Below are 16,348 nucleotides of genomic sequence, written 5' to 3' on the forward strand. Positions count from 1 at the left end.
GGCCCATTGAGTCCACATTGACCCTCCGAAGACAGCCCCACACAGACTCAATCCTCTACCCTATCCTTGTACCACTGCGTATCCCATGACTAATCCACCTAGCCTACACATCTCTGGGCACTGCAGACAATTTAAAATGGCTGATCCACCTAACCTGCTGATTCACCTGGAGGAAACCGATGCAGAGGTACAGACAATGTGCAAGCTCTACACAGTTGCCTGAAGATAGAATCGAACCCAAGTCCTTGTTGCTGTGCAGCAGCAGTGCTAACCATTAAGCCACCATGCCACCCAAATGCCTGCAATTCATTGTCTTCCAGTAACAGGATTGTTTGGAATCATTTTATACTCAATGGAGAACTGTGACAATAAACCCATGCACTGCTCACTGTTCATTAGGGGTGTCACCTTATTAACCAAAACTATTTTTCCTCTTCAGAATAAAATTGCAAAAGTACTTGATGGGCTGCAGTTTCATAGATGTCAATTCTAAATTGACTGTTAATGCCTGTGTCAATGCACCTGAGCATTGAGTATTGACTAGCATGAGTAGCTTGAGGGTATTAGCCAACCATCAAACAACATCTTTATTAGTACCCTGCACCAAGATGTGTTATAGTTCAGCATCTTGTGTAATGTTTATGAATTGTTATGAAACTATTGGCAGACGGCGCACACACCATTTTTGTAACAAATTAAATAAACTTGCACTGAAATATTTCATTGTTTTTGCATATATAACAAATACCCACACAGTTTATTATGTAACTATCTATATGTTAGAAATCAGATATTGTGACAAATACATTGCCCACAGCTTTATGTATGTTTTGTATTGTGTCTAAACACTACATAATTAAATACAAGTTCCCTTTTCTGCACCCACTCTCTGAAATCTATATTTCTGAAAACCTACCAGGAATTTTGACTCATCAAATATATAAACACTGTTATAACATAGTCTTAATTTTTCTAATGGAGAAATATCAACTTGTAACACTTTAAGAAAAATCTTCAACTGAAGTTGATCCTCTGAATTTAAGTTATGTAAATAAGTGATCAGATGGATTTGATTAGATTTGTTTTTTATTGTCACGTGTACAATGAAAAGTGCTGTCTTAAATGCTTCACTGGCAGATCATACTGTACAAGTGTGTCAGAATAACAGAGTAGAGTGCAGGACACACAGAGAGAGATCAACATTTAAAAAAGGTCCAGCAGAGAAAAAACTGTTCTTGAATCTGTTCATATGTGTATTCAAGCTTTTATATCTTATGCCTGACTGAAGAGTATTACTGGGGTAGAGGGATCTTTGATTAATTTGGTTGCTTTCCCGTGAGAGCAGGAAATATAGATTAAGTCAATGGTCGGGAGGCTGGTTTACATGATGGACTGGGCTCTGTTTACAACTCTTAATAGTTTATTTCTGTCTTGGGAAGAGCAGTTGCTATACTACATTGTGAAGCATCCAGACTGGATGCTTTCTATGGTGCATCTATAAAAATCTATAAATGTCTTGTGGATATGTTGAATTTCCTTGACCTCCTGAGACGTAAAGACATTGCTGTGCTTTCTTGACCATGATGTCAACGTGGATAAACGAGGGCAGATTGTTGGTGTTCATCACTCCAAGGAACTTGATGCTCTCGACCAGCTCCATTGATGCAGACAGGGGCGTGCCCTCCACGCCACTTACAGAAGTCAATGATCAGCTCCTTCATTTTGCTGACATTGATGGAGAGATTGTTATCTTTATACCATGGTGTTAAGCATTCTATGTCTTTTCAAAATTCCATCTGTTTGAGATCCAACCTATGACAGTGATGTCATCAGCACAATTGTAAATGGAGTTGGTATGGAATTTGTCCCTATAATCGTGGGTATAAGGAGTATAGTTAAGGGGCTATGTATGCAGCCTTGCACGGCATTGGTGTTGAGGATTATCGTGGAGGTGTTGTCGCCTCTCCTTTACTTACTGCTGTTGGTCAGAAAGTTGAGAATCCAGTTACAAAGGTAGCAGCTGAGACCTAGGTCTCCAAGCTTAGAGATGAGTTTGTTTGGAATTTTGTTGTTGAAGATGGAACTATAAGTAGAATCCTGCCATAGTTTCTTTGTTATTCAGATATTCATGGGATAATGGTTGGGCCAGGGAATTAGCATCTGCCATGGACATGTTGTGCCAGTCGGCGAATTGCAGGGGATCAAGGCAGTCTGGGAGACTGCAATTGGTGAGACAAGAGTAACCTCTTGAAGCACTTATGATTATAGATGTCACAGCATCCAGGCAGTAGTCATTGAGGCACACTGCATGATTTTTCTTTGGCATTGAAATGATGGTGGTGGTCTTGAAGCAGGTGGGGACTTCAGATCACAGTAAGGAAAGATTGACAATATCTGTGAATACTCCTACCAGCTGATCTGCACAGGATCTTAGTACACAGCTGGGTACTCCATCCAGACTGGTCGCTTCCTGTGGGTTCATCCTTCAGGCCAATCTAACATCTGCAGCAGTGATTGTGGGTACAGGTACATCCAAAGCTGATGGGGCAGGTGATATTATTTCACTGCCCTTCTGTTCAAACAAGCATAGAATACCTTGAGCTCACCGGGTAGGGATGTACTGTTGCCCACAATTTTGTTCAAATTCACTTTATAGCCCGTATGTTGTGTAAGTCTTGTCATAAACAACTGGTGTCCATGAGATTGATCTGCCTTTCAAGCTTAGTTTGGTATTGCCTCTTGGCATCCCTGATGGCTTTGCGAAAATGGTACCTGGATCTCCTGTATAGGTCAGGCTTGCCCACTTGAATGCCTCAGACCTGGACTTCAACAGAGAGTAGATCTCCCAGTTCATCCAAAGGTTTCAGTGAGGAACATTTGAATTGACACCTTAGGCAATTGGACCAGTCTCCACCACTTCCTCTGGTGGCTCATTTCATACATGCACCACCCTCTACATAAAAAGATTGCCTCTTCAGCCCCTTTTATATCTTTCCCCTCTTAACTTAAACCTTTACCCTCTAGTTTTGCACTCCCCTACCCTTGGAAAAAGACCTAGGCTATTCACACTATACATGATCTTCATCACGCTAACTAATGTTTAGGTTGGCCACTGAGTTCTTGAATATGGACCAGTCCACTGAGTCTAGAAGCCCTTCAGTGTCCTCAGACCAACACTCTACCAGTTACTGTCTTTGGTCCTTGCGCTTCAATTTCTGCTTGTACGTAGAGAGGAAGAGCACAGCGTTGTGATCCGATTGTCCAAAATGCAGATCGGGGATGGAGCAGTAGTCACCCTTTATGCTTGTATAACAATGGTCAAGGGTATTCGGGCTTCTGGTGGGACAGGAGACAGGATGCTGTCTCATTGAGGACTCGAGCTCCTGACTGTGTAATCACATCCAAGCATGTCTATTTAAGCTCTACTGTTTTACTTACATACACAGTCACTAATAGACATTGTGTGAGAATATTTGAAGTAAGCTTCAAACAAATCAATGGCCTGATCAGAAGTGATCCGAATCTCCATCACAACCTGACTAACACTTGCACTTGTACTCGAAGTTTCATTCCAAATAATTCAAATGCCTCTGCAGCCTGCCAAATTTCCAGCTAATTGGAATTGTCCTTTTTGTTTTCTTGGTTTAAGATTGTTGAATTTGATGGGATTGTGAACGGTACTACGTTGGATGTCACAACATCATGTGGCAGAACCTGATGATAGATGTTGGAATTTCATTCCCCTTTTATCTGCCTCTCTGTCTGCTTTCGCACAATAAAACTGATGATGCAGAAAATCCAGATGTGGCCTCCAAATGTCTTCAGGGATGTCAAGAGGCAATACCAGACCAAGTTAGAGGCCCAAATCGACCATACAAACTCCTGCCACTAGTGTGGGGCAAGGCCTGAAGAACATTACGGGATAAATGAAGCAGAGCAAGACAGTGGACAAAGACACATCCCTCCCTGATGCGCTTATTGCTTTCTATACTCAGTTTGAGCAAAATGCCTCAGGTGCAGTGTCACCTGCCCTGACAGCACCTGTGCACACGGTCACCACTGCAGATGTCAGATCATCTTCCTGGGATTCAACCCAAGGAAAGCTGAGACCAGACAGAGTCCCTGGGCTGTGCACTGGGGTCCTGTGTAGATCAGATGGTGGATGTATTCACTGACATCTTCAACTTCTCCCTCCTACAAGCTGTAGTCCCCACCTGCTTCAAGAAGACCACCATCCTCCCAGTACCAAAGAAAGTGAAGGCAATGTACTTTAATGACTACCTTCTAGTGGCTCTGACTTCTAACAATAAGTGCTTTGAGAGGCTGGTCATGGCCCCCGTCAACTCTAGTCTCCCAGCCTGCCTTGATCCTCTATAATTTGCCTACCAACATAACAGGTCTACAGCAGATGCCTTTTCTCTAGCCCTGCACTCATCCCTGAAACATCTGGACAACAAGGACACCTACGTCATAGCCCTGCTCATAGAATACAGCTTGGCCTTCAACAATATTATCCCTTCCACACTGATCTCAAAACTCCGGGACCCAGGTCTCAGCTCCACCTTCTGCACCTGGATCCTCAGCTTCCTGACCCGTAGACAGCAATCAGTGAAGATAGACAACCGCACATCCTCCTTGATAACCCTCATCACTGAAGACCTCCCCTACACACCCCGCCCACCAAGCCTTCAGCCCCCACTATAGTCCTTGTACACTCATGACAGTATTACCAAATTCCAAATGAGCACCATCTACAAGTTTACTGACAACACTCGTAGGATGGATGTCAAGCAATGACTGGGCAGAATACAGAAAGGAAATAGAAGGTTTAGTGACACTATGCAATGATAGCCTTTCTCTCAACATCAGCCAAGCTAAATAATTGATCATAGACTCTAGAAAGAACAAAGAGAACACACCTCTATCAACATCAACGGAGCTGAGGTTGGGAGGGTCACGTTCCTAGGATAACCGGCAACCTCTCCTCCTTGTCTTCCCACGTAGATGTGCAATGGCCAAGAAGGCACAACAACGCCACCTCTTCCTCAGGTGGCTCAGGAAATTTGGCATGTCCATAAGGACCCTTGCCAACTTTTACTGATGCACTACTGAAAACATACTGTCTGGGTGTATAAGGCCTGGTATGGCAACTGCTCAGTCCATGACCATATGAAACTACAGAAGATGGTGTGCACAGCCAGACCATCACAGAAGCCAGCCTTCTATCCATGGACTCTATTTTCACAGCTCACTGCCATGACAGGGCTGCCAACATCAGCAAAGACCCATCCCACCCCAGTAATGCTCTCCTACAATCACTTCCTAAGATGCAGAAGCTTGAACACCCATCAGGTTCAAGAACAGCTTCTTCCCTGCTGTTATTAGACTCTCGTGAATGGGCACTCTAACTTCAAATAATGCTGACCTTACTAATGTTGATCCTGCCAAGGGCACACCCTGTGAGATGTAACCTGTTTGCCTCTGTCCAAGTTTTGATTTCACCCTATGTCTTTGCCTATTGTGATCTGCCTGTACTGCTTGTAAACGAAGCTTTTCTGTAGTTCAGCAATGCATCACATGATGCATTTTCCTGAGGAGTTATGCCACGAGAGTGGGTCCTGCAAATGTTTTCACATGCCCTTTCCATCCCTTGAGAAGGTAGTGATGAACTGTCATCATGGTGTAGGTTGACTATCAATGCCATTTTGGGGAGTTCCATAATTTTGCCGCAGTTACACTGAAGAATTGGTATTTTCTTTCGAAGTCAGGATGGTGTATGGCTTGGAAGGCAACTTGCAGGTGGTGATGTAATCTGCTCCTTTGCCCTTCTAAATGGTGGCAGTCACGTTTGGAAGGTGCTGTTTAAGGAGTCTTGGTGAATTTCTCTAATGTGTCCTGTAGATGGTACACATTGCTACCACTGAGCATTGGTGATGAAGGAACGGAATATTTGTGGATGGAATGTCAGTGGTGCAGATTGCTTTGTCCTCAATGGTATGAGGCTTCTTATGGTCTGGTTGAAGCTGCACTCACCCAGACAAATTCCATCATGTTCCTGACCTGTGCATTGCAAGCGGTAGACAGGTTTTGGGAGTCATGAGGTGAGTCGCTTACTGCAGGATTCCTAGTCTCTGACTTGCTATTGCAGCCGTGGTGTTTATACGGCTAGTCCAGTTCCGTTCTGATCAATGATAACCCCTGGTGATTGCTGCCACAGTTTCACCTGCCCCTTCAAGGATGCATAAAGATGATAAGCTGAAAGCTGATTGTTGTTCTGTCCAGTGTTTGGATTTTGCATTTTCATTTAAATTCTATTGTGTCTTTCAGGGTGCGGTCAATAATTATTCAACAGGAGAAAGCACAAGATCGGGAACGGCTACTCCTAAAGTTCATCAAAATTATGAAGGTACAGAGTTTAAAACATTCTCATTCTAATAACCCAAATGTCAAGGAAATTAATATTGAGAATTGCAGGGCTCTTTATAAGGAAAAATGTCTGCACACCTATCTTGCACCTTTGGTGATCTGTGGTGGTTCAATAACTTGTCCAAAACACATTTCACACAATTTAATGTATTTGAATTAAAATTGTGTAGGAAGGCCTTGTGCATCTTTGTAATGCATGTTGTCTTTGAATTATTTGCTTTGAAGACTAACTAATTCTGCAAATGCAAGTTTCATGCAAGATGACATGCCTGAAACAAATCAGGCTGAGTATCTATTGCATTGAAAGGGGAACAATATCCAAAGAGATAAACAGACATCTTTGCACCAATATCTATTTGATTGTGTAACTTTCAAATCCTTTCAGAATATGCTGCAACTTGAACATTCTTTTCTCTTTCAGCACTTACGCAAACTGAATAATTTTAATTCATACCTGGCTATATTGTCTGCATTAGACTCAGCACCCATCCGTAGGTTGGAATGGCAGAAGCAGACTTCAGAGGTGAGGCCTTCCTGATGTTTTCAGGCTGTTTTTGTGCTTTCATTCAATTTAGCAAATAAGGATGTAATAAAATGTCCAGCTTCCAATTGTAGCAATGATAAGTTTGTCCATAAACATGAACAAAATGCCTTTAGAGCAATGGTAACTATATTTAGCAATATGTCATAATTCTAATTTTATGTGACTGCCAAAGTATCATATTTGAATAGGCATTTGTGAGTGGCTGCTTTCATGTGTTTCAATCAAGAAACCAAACACTCTTTCAGAAAGGAATACTTCGGTGGAAATTAATGATATTTAACTAATTACTGTGCCCATTGGAGCTGATGACAAATGTCAGGTGAACTGGATGGTTTTAAATACCTTAGTCGACATTGACTCACATGATCACGTTATGGTATTATAGCAATTAACTTGCGTCCATCCCTTAATACATACCAGCTGAAAATGATCAGTATAGTCATTGATCACAAAGCGAGAGAGAATCAAAATCCTTCCTCTTAAGCATAGAAATTATGCAGCAGAAGTTAAACCTAACTTTGGAGCAGGCAGAGCTCTGTAGTAATAGCAAGAATATTTTCAGTTAAGTGCAGTGTTCTCAAAGGATTACTCCTTGTGCACCAACTTAATTCACTATAAATATAGCTGCATGGTTACATCTGTATTCACTGCCACATTTGTATGTAGCTTAAAATCATGCAAGTTATATGGTAATGTGTTCAGCACGGAGTTTAGTTGCCTTTGGTATACCAATGTCTCGATCTCAATCATGTTGCTTTGCACTGCCATCAAATTATGCAACTCTTTTGAAGTTAGGGAAAAGCTATGAATGCTGAAAATCAAAAATACAAATAATGTATTACATGCGTTGCAACATTCTGAATCTGAAGGAAATGCAAGCAAAGCTGATGGGAATTGAGGTAGTAATACTTGATTTTTTTTAAAAGTTAAAAAAGTGCCTGAAAAGTTGTAATTTCATCCAAAAATCCATGCTCCTGAACAAAAATTTGCAGCTGCAAAATTGATTGAATGTCTTTAATATATGAATGAATTTAAAAATCGTTGTTTTCTATGCTATTGGCAACCTCAAATGTGATCCTTGTGATTTAACAAGTCTGCAGCCATATCATCTAAATTTGCAAGCCTTCAACTTTTTTTAAAAAACTGGCAATCTCTGTGGAAAGAGAAACAAAGTTAGTGTTTAGAGTACAACATGACTCTTCTTTGGTACCACAGATGCGACTAGACCTGCTAAGTTTCTTCAACTCTTTCCCTGCCCCGCCCCCTGGTTTTTAACTATGCTTTTATTTTTGGGTTCAGAGGTGCACTGAAATCCACTTAGATTAGAAACAATATAGTTAACTCCAGTCTGCTTAAACTGTCAATTGACTTGAACTTGGAGAAGGAAAGGACAACAGCTGAGGAAGCCTGTTTTTAAAAAGAAATGACAGGAAAAGAACTTTGGTAGTAAGTTTAAAGACTAAATTTACAGAAAAATAGATATATTTAACAAAAGTTTGAAGAAAGATGTTGTTTGACCTGAAACTTGGTACTGTGGAGGGGAGAGAGCCTCACAGCAGCTGCATCACATTACAAGGAGCCTTGCAAGAAGATCTGGATCTGTAATTATTGACAAGTGAGTCTTGTATGCAATTTGAACTTGGAATCTGGAACATCATAGTACCTAGAGTTATACTCATACAGCACAGAAACAAACCCTTTAGTCTAACTAGTCCACACTAACATGTTCCCAAACTGAACTAGTTCCATCTGCCTGCATTTGGCCCATAGTCCTCCAAATCTTTCTCATTCATAGACTTACTCAAATGTCTTTTAAATGTTGTAATTGTACCTTCATCCACCACTTCCACTTCATACACACATGAACCACTCTGTTTTTTAAAAAAGTTGCCACTCGTGTCTTTGTTTTTAGATCTTACTCCTCTCACCTTAAAAATATGTCTCCGAGGGAAACGATCCTTGCCTTTCACCTTATCTATGGCCCTCATTTTATAAACCTCTATAAGGTCACCTCTCAACCTCTGACATTCAAGTGAAAAAGTTCCCAGCTTATCCAGCCTATTTTTATAACTCAAACCCTTCATTCCTGATAACATTCTGGTAATTGTTTTTCGAACCCTTTCCAGTTTAATAATAATCCCCTCCTTATAACGAGGCAACCACAACTGCAAACAGTATTCTGGGTGAGTTCTCACCAACATCCTGTACAACCCAATGTCATATTCCAAATCCTTTACTCAAAGGATTGAGCAATGAAGGTGTGTGTCAAATGCTTTCTTAACCACCCTATCTACCTGTGACACAAATTTCAAAGAATTATGTACCTCATCCCTGATGTGTCTTTGTTCTTCAACACTACCCAGGTCCCTACCATTAATTGTATAAGTCCTGTCCTTGTTTGTTTTACCAAATTGCAATACTTTTCATGTGTCCAAGTTAAGCTCCATCTGCCACTCCTCAGCCCATTGACGCACTTGATCAGTTGTTATAAAGCCAGTTGTTCTTTGTGTCCTTCCACTATATTGAAATGTCCCTCCACTATATTGAAAGCAGGTGGTTGCCCTGTAGCTGACACAGTTAAGACTTGGCATGGCAGCTGTTGGATGGTATTGTCTAAAACATAAGACTTCTTGTCAACTTCTTGATTGGATTGCAGGGACAGCAAAGGTGAAAACACACTTCATTGAGGATACAGCAACCTATGATCAGTAGGTTAACATTGATTCTAAGATAAGCTAACTACTTGTCACATAACTTGAGTGTTCCTTGTCCCTACTTGCCAAACATGCTGGCAACACTAATCACAGAATTCAGGCAGCCCTTAGTTTGTCAATTCTTTTCAAAAGGAAACAGCTGTTCTCCTAGGTGCAGATGCTCCATGGGATGAGTGTTAAAGCTAAGTGGGTCACTTGTCAAATTGGCTCTAGGATAATACACCTGCTGAAGAAACAATAGAAGTTTTTAATATTCATTCATGATGTGGGCATCACTACCTAGCTCAGCATTTATTGCCTATTCTTCTTTGCCCTTCAGAATGTTCCCCCTTGATGAGTTGCCTTCTCGAACTACTGCAGTCCTTGCTATAGCGACACTTGAAGTACTGTTGAGAAGGGAGTTACAGGGCTTTGACCTATGGGCAGTGAAAGAAGAATTATATAGTTCCAAGGCGTGCAATTTGGAGGGAAGCTTACAGGTTGCCATGAATCTCTCGCCCTCCTTCCAGGTGGTAGAGGTCACTGGTTTGGAAGGTGCTGTCAGAGAAGACTTAGTGAGTTACTGCAGCACATCTCCTAGATGATAAGCACTGCTGCTCTGATTTGGTGTAATATGAGTGAATGTCAAAGGTTGTTGATTGGGTGTCACCAACACATTTTTTAAGCTCCTGCTGAATCCAACCAGCCAGAAGGGTGCTAAACTTCTGTCCACTCCTTTAAACCAGAGCTCTAACATTTTGGTATTTCTAGAACATAGAACATTACAGCACAGTACAGGCACTTCAGCCCTCGATTTGCGCAGACCTGTCATACCAATCTGAAGCCCATCCAAACTACGCTATTCCATGTATGTCCATATGCTTGTCTAATGATGACTTAAATGTACTTAAAGTTGGCGATTTTACTAACGTTGCAGGCAAAGCATTTCATACCCTTACTACTCTCTGAGTAAAGAAACTACCTCTGACATCTGTCCTATATCTATCACCCCTCAATTTAAAGCTATGCCCCCTCGTGCACGCTGTTATCATACTTGGAAAAAGGCTCTCCCTATCCATCTTACCTAACCCTCTGATTATCTTATATGTCTCTCTTAAGTCACCTCTCAACTTTCTTCTCTCTAACGAAAACAGCCTCAAGTCCCTCAGCCTTTCCTCGTAAGACCTTCCCTCCATAGCAGGCAACATCCTAGTAAATCTCCTCTGCACCCTTTCCAAAGCTTCCACGTCCTCCTTATAATGCGGTGACCAGAACTGTACACAATATTACAAGTGCGGCCGCACCAGAGTTTTGTACAGCTGTAGCATAACCTCATGGTTCCGGAACTTGATCCCTCTATTAATAAAAGCTAAAACACCGTATGCCTTCTTGACAACCCTGTCAACCTGGGTGGCAACTTTCAAGGATCTGTGTACCTGGACTCAGATCTCTCTGCTCAACTACACTACCAAGAATCTTACCATTAGCCCAGTACATTGCATTCCGGTTACTCCGACCAAAGTGAATCACCTCACACTTGAGCGCATTAAGCTCCATTTGCCACCCCTCAGCCCAGCTCTGCAGCTTATCTATGTCTCTCTGTAACCTACTACATCCTTCGTCACTATCCACAACTCCACCGACCTTAGTGTCGTCTGCAAATTTACCATCCCACCCTTCTACGCCCTCATCCAGGTCGTTTATAAAAATGACGAACAGCAGTGGACCCAATGCCGACCCTTGCAGTACACCACTAGTAACTAGACTCCAGGATGAACATTTCCCATCAACCACCACCCTCTGTCTTCTTTCAGCAAGCCAATTACTGATCCTAACTGCTATATCTCCCACAATCCCATTCCTCCGCATTTTGTACAATAGCCTACTGTGGGGAACCTTATCGAATGCCTTGCTGAAATCCATATACACCACATCAACCGGTTTACTCTCATCTACCTCTTTGGTCACCTTCTCAAAGAACTCAATAAGGTTTGTGAGGCACGACCTACCCTTCACAAAACTATGCTGACTATCCCTAATCAAATTATTCTTTTCTAGATGATTATAAATCCTATCTCTTAAACCTTTTCCAACACTACCAACAGCTGAAGTAAGGCTCACTGGTCTATAATTACCAGGGTTGTCTCTACTCCCCTTCTTGAACAGGGGAACCACATTTGCTATCCTCCAGTCTTCTGGCACTATTCCTGTAAACAATGAGGATTTACAGATCAATGCCAAAGGCTTGGCAATCTCCTCCCTGGCTTCCCAGAGGATCCTGGGATTAATCTCATCCAGCCCAGGGGACTTATCTATTTTCACACTCTGTAGGATTTCTAATACCTCTTCCTTGTGAACCTCAATCACACTTCGTCTAGTAGCCTGTATCTTGTAATCTCCTCGACAACATTGTCGTTTTTCTAGAGTGAATACTGTTGAAAAGTGTTAATTTAGTGCTTCCCCTATGTCCTCTGACTCCACACACAACTTCCCACTACTATCCTTGATTGGCCCTAATCTTACTCGTCATTCTTTTATTCCTTAAATAGCTATAGAAAACCTTAGGGTTTACCCTGATCCTATCCGCCAACAACGTCTTCTCATGTCGTCTGCTGGCTCTTCTGAGCTTTCTCTTTAAGTCTTTCCTGGCTACCTTGTAACCCTCAAGCCTTCACATCTCATCCTAACATAAGCCGCTGCCTTCCTCTTGACCAGAGATTCCACTTCCTTCGTAAACCACGACTCCCGCGCTCTACAGCTTCCTCCCTGCCTGACAGGTACATACTTATCTTGGGCACATAGTAGCTTTTCCGTGAATAAGCTCCACATTTCTAATGTGCCTATCCCCTGCAGTTTCCTTCTCCATCCTATGCTTCCTAAATCTTGCCTAATCGCATCGTAATTGCATTTCCCCCAGCTGTAACTCATGCCCAGTGATGTACACCTATCCCTTTCTGTCACTAAAGTAAACATAACAGAATTGCCATCACTGTCACCAAAGTGCTCACCTACTTCCAAGTCTAACACCTAGTCGGGCTCATTACTCAGTACCAAATCTAAAGTGGCTTCGCCCCTTGTAGGCCTGTCTACATACTGTCAGGAAGCCCTCCTGCACACATTGGACAAAAACTGACCCATCTATAGTACTCGTACTATAGTGTTCCCAGTCAATATTTGGAAAGTTGAAGTCCCCCATGATAACTACCCTGTCTCTCTCACTCCTATCGAGAATCATCTTTGCTATCATTTCCTCTACATCTCTGGAACTATTCGGAGGCCTATAGAAAGCTCCCAATGGGGTGACCACCTTTCTCCCTCTCTCGCACTCCCCGCTCTCGCACTCCCCGCTCTCGCACTCCCCGCTCTCGCACTCCCCGCTCTCGCACTCCCCGCTCTCGCACTCCCCGCTCTCGCACTCCCCGCTCTCGCACTCCCCGCTCTCGCACTCCCCGCTCTCGCACTCCCCGCTCTCGCACTCCCCGCTCTCGCACTCCCCGCTCTCGCACTCCCCGCTCTCGCACTCCCCGCTCTCGCACTCCCCGCTCTCGCACTCCCCGCTCTCGCACTCCCCGCTCTCGCACTCCCCGCTCTCGCACTCCCCGCTCTCGCACTCCCCGCTCTCGCACTCCCCGCTCTCGCACTCCCCGCTCTCGCACTCCCCGCTCTCGCACTCCCCGCTCTCGCACTCCCCGCTCTCGCACTCCCCGCTCTCGCACTCCCCGCTCTCGCACTCCCCGCTCTCGCACTCCCCGCTCTCGCACTCCCCGCTCTCGCACTCCCCGCTCTCGCACTCCCCGCTCTCGCACTCCCCGCTCTCGCACTCCCCGCTCTCGCACTCCCCGCTCTCGCACTCCCCGCTCTCGCACTCCCCGCTCTCGCACTCCCCGCTCTCGCACTCCCCGCTCTCGCACTCCCCGCTCTCGCACTCCCCGCTCTCGCACTCCCTCTCCCGCTCTCCCTCTCCCGCTCTCCATTTTATTGTTGATGAACCTTGAAGCCTGAATCCTTGGTTTTCTGTAGGATAATATTACACCTGACTAACTCGCATATAAATTTTAGACAGCATTATTTTCATTCCTGTAGAAGTCAGGTTCTATTGCTGGGTTATTCATACATTTAATATTCTGCCAAGTATTACAACATTTTTATTTTCTACTGTTGTTGCCCTTGACAAAATTGACACTAATTTCAAATTTTGCATCATACCCGACAATGAAGTTACATCTCTCTACCTAACATGCCACAAGCCAGAGGATGGCTGAAGACTGTTGCACATCTTCATCACTTCATCTGGTATCTATGTATGTCTGCAGCATTATTTGATAAACTGACTTTCACCATTTTATTTTCAGGGTCTGGCTGAGTACTGTACACTCATTGATAGCTCGTCTTCATTTCGAGCATATCGAGCTGCTTTGGCAGAAGTGGAGCCACCCTGTATACCTTATCTGTGAGTATTAGAATTGGTTGTACATTGGAGGATGAATAAAATAAAATCTAATACACTGTCATCTGCAACAAGTCAGGATTCTCTGGTTCAGAGTTTGACCTGTAGCAACTCAAAGTCTTGGTGAATGCTGTTTAGGGAAAAAGCACAGAAGAGAAAAGGAGCATAAGCCAAAATAATTACTTTATTATAGCAAACGTAGTTTTAAACAGCACTCTTGATAAACTGGCAAAAATTATATACCTCAAATACTGTGATGTCTGAGTATTTATGCTATAAATAAAGAATAACAGTGATGTGAGTATCCCCTGCATTGTTTCTGTTATTTATTGTATGTTTTTACATCGATTTGAGGTGGTGTGTTGATGTTTTTATATAGATTTTTTTAAGGGATGTTAATGTCTCTATGCTTCACTTGGTCAGGGTTTCCTGCAGTTATGTAAACCTCTTGATTATCCAGAAGATTTGATCAACAGGCACTCTCCTGGTCCTGTGTCTGCTGTACTTCATTTGATGCTGCAGTCTGATTACTACTGAACATTTGCCTGATTATTCAACATTATGCTGACCAGTCTGTAATTCCATTGATTATGTTCTCAGGGACACGTATACCTGAAGGAAGTAATGTTTGCTTCTCTCATTCTAATTGCCATCCTTCAAGTATACCTTTACTGTACACGGTGGTTCACTGTTACATACCACTGACATGAATGGCAGACACGAAACAAAGATAAGGAACAAATAAGTCCTTTTTAGAGTGGAAACCTCTCAATTTAGATGAGGGAACTAAATATAACATCTCAGTTTGCAGATGACACAGCTAGATGGGAGGGTGAACTGTGAGGAGAAGGCAGAGATGCTACTGTGTGATTGGGCAAGTTGAATGAGTTGGGCAAGTGCATGTCTGATGAAGTATAATGTGAATAAATGTGAGGTTATCCACTTTGAGAGTAAAAACATGAAGGCAGTTTACTATCTGATTGGTGACAGGGGAAGGTGCATTGGGACCGAGGGAATTTGTCTGTCCACCAGTTGCTGAAAGTAAGCATGCAGGTGCAGCAGATGGTGAATAAGGCAAATGGTTTGTTGGTCTTCATAATAGATTTGATTACAGGAGCAGGGATGTCTTGCTGCAATTGTACAAGGCCTTGGGAGACCATGCACCTCGAGTACTGTGTGTAGTTTTTGCGCTATAAATATGTATCCAACTCAGTAGCTTTCTGAATGGTCAGTGCTAACTATTAATCACATGGTTAGTTTCAGTTGGTTTATTCCACTCACCCTTGGAGGCAAATATCTTGATTATTTCCTTCACTATGGCAACAGGCCCTTTGGCCCAACAAGTTCACACCAGTGTCCGAAGAGTAACCCACCCAGACCTGTTTCCCTAACCTATAGTTACCTCTGACTAAGGCACCTAACACACAGGGCAATTTGGTATGGCTAATTCACCTAACCAGTGCATCTTTGGTTTGTGGGAGGAAACCAGAGCATCCAGAGAAAACCCACGCAGACACGGGGAGAATGTGCAAACTCCACACGGACGCTCTCCCGAAGTAGGAGTCGAGCCCGCGTCCCTGGCGCTGTGATGCAGCAATGCTAACCACTGATTTGCTGTGCCACCCCTTAACAGCTCACATCTTGAGTTTTTGTTCTTTTATTTACCTTGATACTTCATTTCTTATGCACTGCAAAATGCAAACATGTTGTCAAGTCTATTGGGGACTGATTCATGTTCTGTTTCTTTTTTAGCCCAAATCCATATTTGAGTATATTGCTTGCGAAAAAGTTTTGATCTTTAATCCTTTTTGTTTCTAAAGGGGCCTCATTCTACAGGACTTGACCTTTGTACACCTTGGCAACCCAGATCTAATTGATGGAAAAATCAACTTTTCTAAACGGTGGCAACAGTTTAATATCTTGGATAGTATGCGATGCTTCCAGCAAGTGTAAGTATTTGCTCTGAGGAGATAGGTGAATATGAAGAAAACTAGTAATAGAGTCCATGCTAACTGCCACACACCATTGCTGCTTTAGATCCACTGACGACACTGTTGTGCCTTTTCAGCTTTTATGCTAGTTGAATGTTTTTAATCCCTGAGGGCAACAAAATTCTCTGCCAGATCCTCTGTCAAGTTGAAATTTTAATTGATTGCTGGGAGATGCATCACAGGCTAATATAACTTGCATTCTATCTGTGGGAAAAATTATTATATTTTGTGATCTCCCAGGCTGCCT

The 16,348-nt window shown here is 42.9% G+C and overlaps 1 protein-coding gene across 1 annotated transcript in view; it reads left to right on the forward strand.

Moving 5' to 3' along the window:
• Nucleotides 1–16,348, forward strand: part of LOC140469263 (rap guanine nucleotide exchange factor 1-like) — a 236,966-nt gene that overhangs the window by 212,971 nt on the left and 7,647 nt on the right. Inside the window, exons 23-26 of the mRNA XM_072565605.1 lie at nucleotides 6,328–6,406; nucleotides 6,848–6,949; nucleotides 14,016–14,113; nucleotides 15,931–16,059. Of these exons, the coding sequence (XP_072421706.1) occupies nucleotides 6,328–6,406; nucleotides 6,848–6,949; nucleotides 14,016–14,113; nucleotides 15,931–16,059 (408 nt within the window). The remainder of the gene's footprint in view (nucleotides 1–6,327; nucleotides 6,407–6,847; nucleotides 6,950–14,015; nucleotides 14,114–15,930; nucleotides 16,060–16,348) is intronic.

This window comes from Chiloscyllium punctatum, chromosome 49, assembly GCF_047496795.1.
Source record: "Chiloscyllium punctatum isolate Juve2018m chromosome 49, sChiPun1.3, whole genome shotgun sequence".
In the NCBI taxonomy this organism is placed as follows: domain Eukaryota; kingdom Metazoa; phylum Chordata; class Chondrichthyes; order Orectolobiformes; family Hemiscylliidae; genus Chiloscyllium; species Chiloscyllium punctatum.